The sequence below is a fragment of the Molossus molossus genome, unplaced genomic scaffold, assembly GCF_014108415.1.
Source record: "Molossus molossus isolate mMolMol1 unplaced genomic scaffold, mMolMol1.p scaffold_m16_p_10, whole genome shotgun sequence".
In the NCBI taxonomy this organism is placed as follows: domain Eukaryota; kingdom Metazoa; phylum Chordata; class Mammalia; order Chiroptera; family Molossidae; genus Molossus; species Molossus molossus.
The window spans coordinates 12742589-12758164 of record NW_023425345.1 but is presented as its reverse complement, the minus strand read 5'-3'; the positions used below and the strand labels follow the sequence as shown (position 1 = coordinate 12758164).

Below are 15576 nucleotides of genomic sequence, written 5' to 3'. Positions count from 1 at the left end.
ACCATAATTTATATGCAGCATCATGAACAAAAGATTCCAGGTCATCTGGGGCAAAGGGCATTACTGTTCTTTTCATCTTTGCACCCTTCCCGCTATCCCAACGGCAGGTTCAGTCGCCTAGAAAAAGAGGTGGAGACCCACGCGAGGGGGGACCCGCCTCTGTTCAGTGCTACCAAGGAGGCGAGAACTGCCGTGGGTAGTGGCTGGGGCAGAGATGTGGTCCGGCGGCGGACACGAGGAGGAGGAAGCAGCTAACCCTTTGGCAGGCCCAGGGGCGCGGCAGCCTGATGCTTGGCAGGGGTCAGAGCACAGCCACTCTTGAGCGGCACTGAGCAGGTCGTCCTTTAACTAGGTGGCGCTCCTGGAGGCCCCCGGAAACATTCAGACCTGTGGCAGGGGACTGGGCTGCGGACAAACTGGACCATAAACCTCATAAAATTGGTAGGAGATTTCTGTCCAGCGTGAGCACCCTGGACTGTAAACTCAACCTCGGTCCCCTTCCGGCACAGGCTTGTTTCAAGGTCACACCGGCAGCAGAAGGCAATGGTTAAGAGCAAGCCGGAGCCAAACTTCCTGGTTTGAAATCTAGGCTCTATTTACACTAGCTGTGTGACCACTGGCAAGTTACTCAACCTCTCTGTGCCTCGATTTATCTACAAAATGAGGGTGGTGATAACAGTATCTACATCAAGGCATTACTGTGAGGATTTTCTTAGTTAACATGCATAAAGCACTCAGAGAAACAGTGCCTGGAACACAGAAAACTCGGCATATGTGTTCACTATTGGTGGTTGTCCTACTAAGAGTAAAAATTGAACTTTTAAATAAACATCTCTCCCCCCGAGTACACAGGGTTACATAGCAGTGATTCTTAGAGGTTCTACAAATGAAGTGTTTGTGTGCACAAAAAGGAGACTAGAAACTAAATATTTAAATTCAGCTCACAGAACACCAGACTGATGTCAAGAAACTATAATCCACCTTTTATCTGCCTAAAACCCATAACTCAGGGCAGTCAAAATTTTTAGTCATAAACATATAATTAAAAATACTGTAGGATGAATATGGATCTTTTAAAAATACACATATTTAGCCCTGGCGAGTTTGGCTCAGCAGTTAGAGCATCGGCCTGCGGTCCAGAGAGACCGGGGTTTGGTTCCCATTAAGGGCACGTACCTCGGTTGCAGTTTGTCCCCGGCCCTGGTTGGGTCGTGCAGGAGGCAGCCACTCGATGTGTCCCTTTCATGTCAACGTGTGGGTGGCAGCCACTCGATGTGTCCCTTTCACATCGATGTTTCTCTCTCTCTTCCTCTCTCTCCCTCCCACTCTATCTGAACAAAAAATGGAAAAATGTCCTCGGGTGAGGATAAAATAAATAAAAAATACATATATTTAAATAAATATGTATTATATATAAGTAATACATTTTATATAAATAAAAATTTGTAACACATGTTTAGGAATATATAATACACATTAAATAAATAATATACAAACATTTCTAAGTACTGAAAAAAGTTTGGTTTAAGGAATATATAAACACGTGACTGTGAATTAAAATAGATAAATGCAAAGTTATAGAAATGAGGTGTGTACATATGCATGTAAATATGTATATTGCTCTGTCTCCCCCTCCAAAGCTTCCGCAGGGCCTCCAAAAGCCTGCGTGGGCCCTCTGTGTGCCGGAGACAGTGGCACCTCCTGTGGGCAACTGCAGTCTCTGGGCCACAGCCCGAAACACAAATGCCATGTCTTTGTGTAGTCACCCCAGCCGGCGGCCATGCTCTGCTCGGGCATGAGCTGGGGACAGGCTGGACCTAGGCCACCATGCACCCCTCTGGCCAATGCCCTGGCCGTGGCCTTTGGTCAGAAAGAATTAAGAAATCCAGGTAACAATATGAGCCCCCTCTTCTTCTAACAACAAATCTGACTGCTTCCCAGTCTTCCTAACAAACGTCTTACGATGTTCCGGGACAAACCACAAATACAAGCACTTCTAGGCATAAAGGAGCCTCCGCGTTCTGCTCGTCCCGCGAACAGCTGGCAGGGGTGTGGAGCTGGGACCTCGCACTGTCTGCCGGACCTTGACATCCTTGTACAGGTGCACAGGCTCGTAGTCGATGTTGTTCTTCAGGAAGTATTCGTTCACGCAGGACAGCAGGCTCATCTCCGGCAGGGAGAAGATGTCCATGAACTGCTTCATGGTGTTCCCGTGGGAACTCTGCGGGCGGGGAGCACACGTCAGATGGAGGCCGCACCCCAGCAGAGCCACACCGCGCCTCTCGGGGATTCTGCTCAACCTCGGGATCCCTGTCCACGAGGCAAGGAGAATTCTAGCAACGCAAACTAAAGATGCTCTCCTTGTCCGTATCGTCCACGGCAGAGCTGACGTCTCACTCTCAGCGTAACTGGCACAAGGAAACGCCCTGATTTCCCCGCAGAAGTTAACAGCCCCCCTTTCCACGCCCCTTGTGCTCCGTCCAACTCCCAGCTCACCCTCGTGGAGGGTACCGCCCTTGGAATGGCAGTAAAAGCCACTTAGCGCTCCTGAGTTCGAGCACCTTGCAGGCCTCCGTGTGAGCTGGGAAAAGGCCTTTCTCTGAACGGCTGTGAATTCACTAGCTGCCCGGCTGACCGCACACCTGCCGTGGCGACGACGCAGGGAAGACAGCGCACCTAACAGGGCAAGCTGCAACAGCCCCCAAAGTTAGAAAAGGTTTCCTTGCTAGTCTCCATCTCGGGAGGCGACAGTCACTGCACCGATAGCCCCCAGTGACTCAACCCAGAACGCGGGGACACCTCAGGGAGGTGGTGGCAAACAGGGGCAGGTGCAATAAGGGGTGAAGAGACTCCGTCGGGGAAGGAGGAAAGAGCTAAGAAAGGAGAATCATGAACGAGCCTATGGAGCCTCTAACATACGAATCTCTCTCAAACTCTGGGTCTCTCAAAACACAACCCCAGACAGCAAAGCCGGGGACGGGGGGGTGGGGTGGGGAGGGGGGTGTCAATGGGGTAAAAAAGGAGAAACATTTGTAACAAAAAAAAATTAAAAATTAAAAAAAAAAAAAACCACAATCCCCAATGTCCCTGTCGATTCCCTGTGAGCAGCCATAGGGTCAGGAATCCTAGCTCCCAAATGGCCCAGGCCATGTTTCGAGAGGGAAAAAAATACAGCATTTCGCATTACCTTTCCATAAAAGTCGCTCATCTGTTCCAAGGGCACGTGGGACCCCTCGTACATTTCAATGACTTCCTCGTCAGGGACAACACTGAGGCCTCTGGGAAACGACAGGCAGCGCAGGTAAGAGCCAGACCGTGAGAGAAGGGCGGTCACACCCCTGGCATCTGCTGGGCTTTGCAAGCCAGGTGTAAGCCGTGTGAGATGCTGCTGCCAGTAACTGCTACAAACGACAGGCGGAAAATGCTACTACTGTTACTATCGCTGCCACGCTATCCATAATACAGCCGGAAAGTAACAGCCAGTGTGACACGGCACCTCCTATGTTCCAGATGTGCATCCCACGCAGCCCTTCCCTTAGGTCTCAGCAATCCAAGGAGAAAGGCACTGTCATTCCAGCCTTTTTCCAGCAGAGGCAACTGAGGCACAAAAAGGTCATGTACCTTCCCCAAGGTCCCCGAGGCATCAAGTGGTGGGTCAGGACTGGGCCCCAGGCTCTGTGGTTCCCCAAGCACTAGGTCACACTCAACGAGGTACAAGGCCTGCCAATGCCTTACTCTGAGGGGGGATGCTGTTGTTACCGTTGTTGTTCTAATACATCAGGGAGAGGAAGGCTGGTTCTGTCTCCATCATCTTTGTGCCCTCTGACACTCTACCCTAAGGTCAGTGCCGAGATGGAAAAACTCATGCCCGAGGCGCGGGTGGACTAAACCCCATGACACAGGCAGGCGGCCTGGGCACCGCCTCCAAGGGAGGTGACCCCAATGCTATGTGACAGCGAAGGCCAGTTTCCTCATCTGCACAAGCCAAGGAAACACCCACCACCTGCCTCTGGAGCTGCAGGGGAATCTGCAAATGAACCCAGCTCCTCTGCACACAGGAAAAAATTAATCTGGGGTCAGAGCGGCTGGATTTCAGCCCTAACTCTGCCACCGGCGCTGTGAGCAGATGCTTTTCCCAGGGCTCAGTGGTCTCAGATTTCCTCACCTGGAATCTCCCACTCCAGAGTGTAATCAGGGAAATGTCTGCTCCTCTATCCCCTGCTCTAGAAGAGAAGGTGCTTGAGAAACAGACACCAGGATGAGGGACCACAGAATAAATGGTGGGTACACCGCACCGGGCTGAAACAGGTATATAAATTATGCAATAGGCATTTCAGCTACTGATACAAAGAGGTTGCTTAAAATACAAAATCACTTGGCCAATATAAAATACATACAAAAAATATTTTACGTTTGATATGTAACTTTAATGAAAATTTCATATCAGCCTCTTTCCTCCATTCTCCACCCTCATATTACTTCTAAAAATATCTGAGTGAATTCATTAATATTTTGCCTCTGATCTTTTTTTTTTTTACCATATGATTTCACTTTTATTTGGAATCTAAAAAAACAAACAAATAAATAAACAATGAAAAACAAATAGATCCATAGATATAAAGAATGAGCTAATGATTATTAAAAGAGGAGGTAAAAAAAAATCTCCTCAGGTAAAGGGCTGAGAAAAGTGGTTTCCAACGAACGTAGTAAGTTTATCAGAGGAAGAGTCCAGAGCAGACAAGCCACTCTCTACCTTCCTATTGGTTTCTGTCAGCCTGATTTACTTGAGTCAACCCAGAAAATTCTGCCTCTGATCTTGATTAACTTGTTACAACTACCACCCTTTGAAAACAAAAGAGGCAATGTACTTCCTGCAGAATCAGACAGACACTGGTACTAAACCAGATCACTCCAGGCAGTGACCTTGGAGAACAGCTCTCGCCAAGGCAGCCACGGTCAGGTGTGCGTACCCGTAAGGGTTAAACACTTGGAAAGAAAATAGAGGGAAGGAATTCTGCGGGGTGACCTCTCTGCCTCCCGCTGGGCTCGACCCTGTCCTTGGGAAGCCACCGCCACCTCTAAGCAGACACAGCCTGGCCACACAAGCTGCACCCTTAAGGCCCAAGTAACCAAATGTCAGCTCAAAAGCAGCCGAGAAATCAGTCTGCTACAGCCAGCTGAGTTCCGCCCACAACTGTGACAGGCTCAGGTGACTGTCCCACAGCTGAACGCAGCCTACACTGGCGTTGAAAACTACTTTCCACGGCCCTGTGTGATTATGAGAAATACAAAGGTTAGGAGCACAGATCTGAACAGGTCTGCCTGGGGTTCAAATCCCAGCTCCCTTAATTAATTACTAGTGGTAGTACCTGGGCAAGGAATTTAACTCTAGGTTCAGTGTCATTTTTATTTTATTTTATTTATTTTTTATTATTTATTAATCCTCACCCAAGGATGTTTTTCCATTGATTTTTAGATAGAGTGGAAGGGAGAGAGAGAGAAAAGAAAACACCGATGTGAAAGAGACACATCAACTGGTTGCCTCCCACATGACCCTGACCGAGGCCTGAGATTGAAGCTGCAACCCAGGTACATGCCCTTGACAGGGAATCAAACCCATGACCAGTCGGTCCACAGGCGCATGCTCTAACTGCTGAGCCAAGCTGGGCTCAGTGTCACTTAAACTGGGAACAATAATAGTACCCACCTCCCAGTGTCACCGAGAAGACTAAACGAGTTACTGCATATAGACAATAACTGGTATATGATAAGCGTGGGGGGGCTGTGATGGGAACAACCCTAGCTTTTCACAACGGTTCCAATTAAGAAATGAAATCATGGGTACAAAATGGGACCGCAGTGGAGGGCAGTCTGCCGCCTCCCCCGCCCAGTGGCACTCACTTCCACGCCCACTACATAAAATTCAGCCTGATGCGGAGACCGCGGGTCCCCACAGAAACTCCCCTTCTCCTCTCCACCTAGAGCTGGAGGAGATGAAAGTCTGGTAATTCCAGGGTCACCAAAAGGGGGCGGGGTCCTGCCCAAGGCAGAGCTTACCCACAGAGCATGAGAGCCAAGAGATGGAAAGAATTCTGACATCATTGTGGCCCCTGGATCCAGCCACACCTGCAGCTGGAACTGTCCCTGCTCTATACAATTAGTGAGCCAATACTGTGTTCATTTCAGCCAGTTTGCATTGGGTTTCGGTCACGCAACTAAGAGTCTTAACCAATCCAGTGAGTGAAGGAGCTGTCCGTGCAAAAAGAGGAAGCTAAGGGTTTGGAAGTTGACAGAAAACCTAAATGGTGTGGGCTCTAGTCTCTAGACAGTGGGGAGCCATCCTGGACTTGAGAAGAGGGGGGGGTGAGGAAAGTGCATTAGGTACATCAGTCTAGCAACAATGTCCAGCGGGGACTACTCTGCAGAAAACTGTAAGAGCCCAGGAGAGAAGGGATAAGAGTCTGAGCCAGGGAGCTTACTCTTACCTGTAGACAGTTCCCAACTGGATGTAATGAAAAGCGTCAATCTTCATCAATACTGCCTTCAAAAACATAAAACACAGAGCAGGTAAGTATCGCACAACAATTTGCAAACTGCATGAGGAATCCAGGTGGCGTTATAAAGCCCATCGACATCGAGTTGCCCCCGGGAAGCACCTGTATGTTTCTGAAAGGCTGCTCGCTGACTGAGGCAGTGTGCAGCTCATCAAGGAAATGGCCCATCTGCAGAGACAGCCGTGACAACTGGCTCCTCCTCGCCACACCAGCTAGGACTACTGGAAATAAACGGTACCTCCCCAGCTGCTGGCTGCACCCGTGACTTTCTATCTTTCTAATCCAGAGTCTCCTGGAAAAGACTTTACCCGAAGATGTCTTGACGAATTCAGTTCTGTGTCCCCAAAGAACATGAATTTAAAATCAATGCATGTGTTGAGCAAAGAAAAGCACCAAGAGTACATTTTATCCCCAAATGCCGTTTCAGGAGAAAAACATGAGGATTGAACCTACCCGCTGCACATCATAATGAAGTCCACGAATTGCAAAATTTGGGTCATATTCATACTTCCTGATTTCCATGGGATACTATGAAAAAAGAAAGAAACCGGTTTTAGCTAACAAGGTACTAGTTCAAGGCAGTCCAGAGTTGATCCTGTACGAAGGCCGAGGTGGCTGACGCACTCTGGTGGGCCGGTGGGGTCAGAAGGGGTGAATCAAACCATGTCCCTCTGCTTCTGGACCAAGCGAGCCCCTCCCGGCCCCAGAGCCCTCCATCCAGCCCCACTCCCTGGGTATCTGCCCAGCACAGGTAAGGTCTCACCCCTCCAACTTCTCTCTTCTTCACTGCCCCCTCCCCTCCTTCCCTCTGTCCTTAGACTCCCAGATGCCTGACACCCCAGACACACATCTGCTCCTACCTCCCTTAACATGTCGTCAACCACCCATTCAACTCGTATTTGAGCACCTCGATGCCGTAGCCCTCGGATGGGCCCATTACCAGGTTTCATGAAGAGACCCAAGCTAAAAGCTTTTCAAAGGGGCCCCTCCATGTAGCTTTCGTTACATTTCTCATCTGGACAGCAGGCCACTGCTCATCTTCCGTGGGCCGGAGGGCCCACGGCTGTTAGTACAGCATCCTCCCCGCTTAGGCACAGAGGGACCCGTTCTCAGCCCGTGGCTCCCAGTTACTGCTCCGACGCTCTGATACAGGACACACATGGCTTCTGGAGGCAGCTCAGCCCCCCTGGTATTTCCTGATTATTAAACCATTCCTCAAACTACGCGAAATCCCCAGCTGCCCCCTGATCTGAGTCTTCCCTCGTTCCTGACTCTCAGAATTAGAACACCGGCTACCCCCAGACAGCACTGATGACCTGGGCACTGAAGGCCTTGCCACTCCCATTTCACAAACGGGACATCAGAGGCACCAGGCGAAACAACCTGGCCTGGGCCACACAGCTGAGGCGTGGAGGATGGGGAGTCAGGCTCGGCCTGGCCCTCCCCACACCCTCCAGCCTCAGGGCACAGAGGCCCTGGCCCTCCCCACACCCTCCAGCCTCAGGGCACAGAGGCCCTGGCCCTCCCCACACCCTCCAGCCTCAGGGCACAGACCGGCAGGACAGAGTATCTGTTCCCGAGTCTAGAGAGGCTGTGTCACCAAGATCTTCCAATCACAATGTAAACTGCTTAAGTAAAAACCTAGGCACCTACCTTCCTGCAGCTGTAAAAATGCGGCCACAGCAAACACCTCTGGAATACACTTCCTACAATGCCCTAAGGCAACAAAGCCTACAGCCCCTCTTCCTGGGTGGAAATGTGGGTTTGCCACACTGAGTTTCTGGATTAAAATCCCCAGACTCCTGGAGGAGAAAATAACCCATAGATGCGTCACTCTGGAGCTGAAGTGTCTCTAAAAAAGCAGAGCTCTGGCGGGCTGAGCACCACTGACACCCTGTCTGGTGGCAAAGTTTCTTCAACTACTTGGAGCTTGTGAACAATGACATACACAGAGCCATTTCCAACAGAGCCGGAGCCACCAACCCGGAGGAACTGCCCTGCATGTCTCGCTCCTTGAACCTTTGGAATGTTTGACTTGGGCAAGATAACCTTTGGACTGGGCCAAACCAACACTCTTCCAAACAACTGTCAGGAAAGCAGACCTCCTGACCATAATGACATAATTATGGACATTCTTTAGAATCAGCAGTCTGCACAGCTCAAGAATAACAGCTTAATACAACTAGTGAAATTGAGCAGTGATAAAAATAAAATAAAAAAAAAAGACTCCCAACAAATAAAAGTCCTGGACTGGAGGGCTTCACGGGTGAAGTTTACCAAACATTCAAAGAACTAGCATCTATCCCTCTCAAACTAGTCTAAAATATTCAAGAGGAGAGGAAACTCCCAAGCTCTTTTTATGAGGCCGGCATGATCCTAATTCCAAAACCAGATAAAGACATTACAAAGAAAGAAAATGACAGGCCAATATCCCTGATAAACACAGGAATATTGTTCATCAATATCTTCAACAATATATTAGCAAACTGAATCCAGCAATACATTAAAAAGATCATACATACATCATGATTAAGTGGGATTTAATCTGGGGATACAAGGTTGGTACAGTATTCACAAATCAATCAACATGACACACCACATAAACAAAATGAAGGATAAAAACCACATGATCATACCAATAGATGTAGAAAAGGCATTTGATAAAATCCAACACCCATTTATGATAAAATCTCTTAGCAAAATGGGAATAGAGGGAACATCCTCAACATAATAAAGGTCGTATATGAAAAACCCACAGCCAACATCACAGTCAATGGGCAAAAAGTAAAAGTAAAAGCGTTTCCCTTAAGATCAGGGACAAGGCACAGATGTCAGCTTTCACCACTCTTAATCAACATAGTACTACTGGAAGTCCTAGCCAATGCAATCAGACAAGAAGAAATAAAAGTTATCCAAATTGGAAAGAAGGAAGTAAAACTGTCATTATTTGCAGAGGACGTGATACTGTACATAGAAAACCCTAAAAACGCCACCAAAAAGCTACCAGATCTAATAAATGAATTTGGCAAAGTAGCAGGATACAAAATTAGTATTCGGAAATTGGTGGCATTTCTATACACCAATAATAAACTATCAGAAAGAGAAACTAAGAAAACAATCCCATTTATTATTGCAACAACAACAACAACAAAAATAAGGTACCTAGGAATAAATGTAATCAAGGAGGTAAAAGACCTGTGCTCAGAAAACTATAGAACATTGAAGAAAGAAACTGAAGAATATACAAATAAGTAAAAACATATACTTTGTTCATGGATTGGAAGAATTAACATCATTAAAATGTCCATACTACCCAAAGCGATCTATAGATTCAATACAATTCCTATTAAAATGCCAACTGCACAATTCACAGATCTAGAACAAATATTCCAAAAATTGATATGGAACCAAAAAAGACCCCAAATAGCCTCAGCAATCTTGAGAAAGAAAAACAAAGCTGAGGAATCACAATACCTGATATGAAACTATACTACAAAGCCACTTTAATCAAAACAACCTGGTACTGGCATAAGAACATGCATATAGATTAATGGAATAAAACAGAGAACCCAGAAATCAACCTGTGCCTATATGGTCAATTAATATTTGACAAAGGAGGCAAGAACATACAATGAAATAAATAAATACAGTCTCTTTAATAAATGATGCTGGGAAAATTGGACAGGTACATGCAAAAAAAAATGAAACTAGATCACCAACTTACACCATACACAAGAATAAACTCAAAATGGATAAAAGACTTAATTGTAAGTCACAAAACCATAAAAATCCTAAAAGAAAACATAGGCAGTAAAAGTTCACACATCTCTCATGGCAATATTTTTGCCCACATGTCTTGTAGGGCGAGGGAAATAAAAGAAAACATAAACAAATGGGACTACATCAAGCTAAAAAGCTTCTGCACAGCAAAAGAAACCATCAACAAAATGAAAAAAGTACCCACTGTGTGGGAGAATATACTCACCAGTGATACATCTGATAAGAGGTTAATTTCCAAAATATATAAAGAACTTATACAACTCAACACCAGGAAGACAAACAATCCAATTAAAAATGGGCAAAGGACCTGAATACACTTCTTCAGAGAGGACACGCACATGGCCAATAGACATATGAAAAAATACTCAACGTTCACTAATCATCAGAGAGATGCAAATTAAAAGCACAATGAGATATCACCTCACACCTGTCAGAATGGCTACCTTTCAACTCGGGAGTAACAAATAAGGGAGAAGACAGGAGGAAGGTATTTAACTGTTACTGAGAGGGGCTTTTACTGAGCTATGTGCCACACCGTTCTAGACCCTTTCTGCGATTGACTTTATTTACTCCCCCAGCATGAAGAGCACCGCCTGTCTGTTTTCCTGCTGAATAATCTGAGAAGTAGGGCCAAGGAGCCTGCCCAGGCTCACAGAGATAAACAGAGGTCAGGCCAGTACTCAAACCCAGGTCCACCCCAACCTCCCCGCAGTCCATCTGAACCAAACCTGGGCCACACACTAGATGCTCACGGCCTCCTGTGACAGCAGCACCTGCCACCTCCGAGGGTGCAGTGAGTTTGCTGAGGACTCACGGGGACGGGAGGTGCTGGCTATTTTAGCCGAGAGACTTGGTGAATGAGCGTGTATACTCTCTGTACATGGACTGCTCAGAAGTCTGGCAGCTCCCTTCCTAAATAAGGCTTATCTGGGCTCTCTCTGTCACCACTTATCTGGGCTTATCTGTCACTCTCGCTGTTTCTGGAAGCCACCTCTCATAGGTACACAACAGTTTCCAAATCGTCCAGGGACCACAGTTAAGGACCTGGAGGACTGACAGCAGCAGCTGGAGGAGCCTCCACGAACAAGGTCTGAAGAAGAATACAGGCCCCATGCCCTGGCCAGTTTGGCTCAGCGGTTAGAGCGTTCGCCCACAGACCAGAGAGTCCGGGGTTCGGTTCCCACTAAGGGCACGTACCTTGGTTGCAGTTTGTCCCCGGCCCCGGTTGGGATTGTGCGGGTGGCAACCAGTCGATGTATCTCTCTCACATCGATGTTTCTCTCTCTCTCTCTTCCTCCCTCTCTCCCTCCTGGTCTATCTGAAAAAAAAAAAGAATAGAGGCTCTGGGGCTGAGAACCACATGTCAAATTCTAGTCCTACCATATGCTAGCTGCGTGACCTTGGGCAAGGTCATTTGTCTCTCTGGGCTTAGATTTTCTCATTTCTAAAATAAGGATAAGAGTCCTACCCTATGTAAAAGCAGAGAGGACCAAGTCAAATGATGCCGGGGGGTGGGGGTGGGCAGGACTGTCTCCCCCAGCACACAGCAAGTGCTCAAGAAAACTGAGCTGTTTGACTGGATGAGGAACTGGGCGGGAGGAACTGGGCGGCCTGGGCTTTTCGTCCCACTCCACTAGCCTCTGCTGCTGTCCTGGGGGACTCTAGGTGAGTCACTTAACCTTCCCAGCCTCTTCCTTCGTATGGAAAATGAAATGGTGGGACTGGGTAATTCCATTCCTGCCCCTAAACCGTGATACCCCAAACAAGCAGCCAAGTACCAAAGTCCCCCCGATGGGCCCCTTTCAACACACACACACACACACACACACACACAAGCACACACACACACACAAGCACACACAGCATCTCTAGGAATAACTGGTCGAGGAAGCCAAAGCTGCTCACATCAGCCAGGAGGTCACATTCCCTCCAGTGGTCTATGGCTAGATTTTCGGGACCTCCACCGTTTAGAAACTTTCCATCATCCTGAAAAACATAACTCACCCAACAGTCATGAAGATTAGTGATATCCCTAAAAGCAGGAAGAAATAAAGAGGAAAGACTTTCACATGAGATTTTTATTAAAACTTATTTAGGCCCAGTCTGGTTTCCTTCAGTACCAGGGTTTGTTCCGATCCCAGGTGCAATCTGGGCAGGATGGTGTGTGCAAAGACAAACCAAGGTTTCCCTGAAAATGCTACAGAAATGTCCCCCGCAGCTTCGAGGAAAGTTAAGACTAAACCCCGCGGCAGCCCCAGGAGTCCTCACGTGTGCCATCCACAGATCTGCGGCGGGGCCACTGGCCCCTTCCTGGCTAATTACAGAGCTCTGGCCACAGCTCGTGACCTCGATGTTACAACACCGCCCGTGAGTCCCGGGCTCCCGATGCCTGTAAGTACTGTATAACTGCTTTTCAGAGTCTCCGCTTGCTATTTGAAGGAGCCTAAATTATGTCACTAGAGGCAGGGCAGAAGGGCATGAAAGCAAATCTCTCTGAAATCCACACGAAACAGGCAGCCAGGGCAAAGGACCTGCATCAGAGTGGCAGTTTCACACCAAGCACAGTACTCCCGCTTAACTATGGAATTAATTCAACAAAGATGCCAAGTATTTACTGAGCACGTACTTTGTGCCAGGGCTGGGGAATACAGCCATGGACACAACCCACAGTCTCTGCCCCTAAGAAGTTTCCAAATAAACAAACACATACAGTACCGGGCCTGGTGGGGCGGAGAGGCGGGGGGAAGGACTACAAAGAAAATGCAGACCCAGGGTTCAGAGATCTGAAATAAAATGAGAAGTAAGGGCTTGGGCTACCTGGGGCCAGGATGGATATTCCAAAGCTGAGGAAATGACAAGTGCAAAGGCCCAAAGGCAGGACCGGGGCTGGAAGTTCAAGGAGCAGCAAGCAGGTGCAGGCAGGTGCAGGCAGGTGCGGGGAGAGGCTGGCGAGGAAGCTGGGGCCCTGGAGGCCTTCTGTGTCATCAAGTGTGATGGGAAGGCCAGAGGGGGGTGAGCCCAGGAGTGACGTGATTAATATTTAAAGGTTCAGCTCACAGGTGTGGCTCAGTGGATTGAGTAATGTCCCATGGACCGAGAGGTCCAGGTTCGATTCCTGGTCAGGGCACATGTCTGAGTTGTGGGCTTGATCCCCAGTAGGGGGCGTGCAGGAGGCAGCTGATCAATGTTTCTCTCTCTCTAAAGAAAAAAAATCAATAAAAACATATTTTAAAATATATACTTAAAGGTCATCCTTGCTACCAAATAAAGAGCAGACAGACTAAGCAGCAAGAACAGAGAAGCGGGAGACGTCAGGAGGCCAAGCACCGGTGGGCGGGAGGTGAGGGTGGTGAGAGGTGGACGCAGTCAGGACACATGCTGAACGAATACTTTCTGAATGAGTTAAAGAGAGCTCACAGCTGCAGAGTGACATCCTCCCAAAGAGTACATCCCAGGAAGGGGGAAAGGGACAAGGACCTTCGCCAGATGATCTCGGCCAACGTCACAGGTAAGTCACGTTGATGGCACGTACCCTGGATAAGATGTGAGGACCATGGCACTCTGTGGTCTTCCTCCCCCAAACCCCAAACCCCATCTAACTGTAAGAAAAACATCAGACAAATCCCAAGAGAAGGGTATCCCAAAAATGACTCAACTAGTACTCTTCAAAACTGTCACAGTCATCAAAACAAGGAAAGTCTAAGAAACCATCAGTGCCGAGAGCAGCCTAGGGAGCCATGACAACTAATGTAACACGGGGTCATGGATGGGATCCTGGGGCAGGAAAAGGACATCAGGTAAAACTAAGGACGTCTGAGTCGAGTACAGACTTCCGTTAATAATCCTTCATTACTCTTGGGTCTTGGGCTGTGATAAACGTACCGTGGAAATGTAACACGCGAACATCAGGGGGAACAGCTGTGGTGTGCAGACAGGAGCTCTCTGTACTACCTTTGCAACTTTCCTGTACACCTAAAACTCTTCTAAAACCAGAAGATTACTTTTTTTAAAAAAGGAGAGAGAGGACCCGCAGTATTTGCTGAGAGATCGGACGTCGATGCATTAGACAGAAGACAGTCTCTTGAAAACTGGAGACTGCCAGGGGTCACGGCCAAGGTTAGGCTTTAGATTGAAAAACCGGGTGAACGTCGGTGCCAATTTAGGGTGCGAATTCAGGGGATGAGATCGAGAACTCTTCTGGCACTTCCTGTCTACCCCTCGGACACGGGCAAGGAAGGTGCAGACACAGTAATTAATGTCACACTGCTTTGCGGGAAGGTGCTAAGTGGCCCACTCACTGTTCTGTTGCTGCGCATCCCAAACGCAGATGTCCTTCCAACTCTACAAGCACACGTAGCCTTGGCAGGACACCGGCACCCGAGCCCTGCTTCCAACAGCATCTTAGAAGAATTATTTCCAAACCCAAGGCAAGAGAAAAATCTGCATAAGCTTAACTGACTCTATGAATAGGCCTGATATAATTAGCGTTATGACATATTTATTTCATCCAAGCAACAAACACACATAATAAGAATGAAATTTCATGGTCTTAAACCTAGCAGCTTTTCTAATCATAATCATTGCAACCGTTTTCCCCATCTACTTCACCTCTCTTTTCCCAAAAATTTCGTAACTTTTTATCTTTCTAAATGTTTAATCTTCATGGATATATTATTTCCCTATGAACAATAAACCCATGGGGTAGAAATGACAGGTGTCGTTAACCCCACAAGGGGCAACATGGAATAGAAGAGAGAGCATCTGTGCCTTGGAAATGGACAAATCTAAGCCCAAATCCTGGTTCTGCCTCCCACTGGCCCCATGGCCTTGAACTACTGGCTTGACTCCAAAAGCTTCAGGTTCCTCAGCAGTAGAACAGAGAGTATCTATTTGCAGGGTTGCCATGCAGATTAGAAATTATAAAGCCAGGCTCTGACCCCCAGCAGTCAGTCTTCTGGGACCTAGCAGATGTGCAACAGACGGTGCTATTAGTAATGACCTTCATTTTATAAGTGATATCAGAGTCACAGCATATGGCCTGAGTGATTTCTGAACGCAGCACCCACGCCACACCCCGCTCTCGGGTAGGGTGCTGGAGAAGTGGTACAGTGACAGACGGGACCACCTAGTTCTCATTCTGCTTCCACGCTCCCAGGCAAGGGAAAGGACCGTGGGTTAGACAAAAGAGAGTCTCTTGAACAACTGGAGAAATGCTGTTGGATGGCAAGAGGCTGGATGGGCT

General features: G+C 47.8%; 1 protein-coding gene across 1 annotated transcript in view; it reads right to left on the bottom strand.

Moving 5' to 3' along the window:
• Window positions 1-15576, bottom strand: part of NT5DC3 (5'-nucleotidase domain containing 3) — a 49730-nt gene that overhangs the window by 16483 nt on the left and 17671 nt on the right. The window contains exons 3-6 of the mRNA XM_036252899.1: window positions 7008-7082; window positions 6486-6541; window positions 3188-3278; window positions 2084-2221 (exon numbers count right to left, since the gene is read on the bottom strand). Of these exons, the coding sequence (XP_036108792.1) occupies window positions 2084-2221; window positions 3188-3278; window positions 6486-6541; window positions 7008-7082 (360 nt within the window). The remainder of the gene's footprint in view (window positions 1-2083; window positions 2222-3187; window positions 3279-6485; window positions 6542-7007; window positions 7083-15576) is intronic.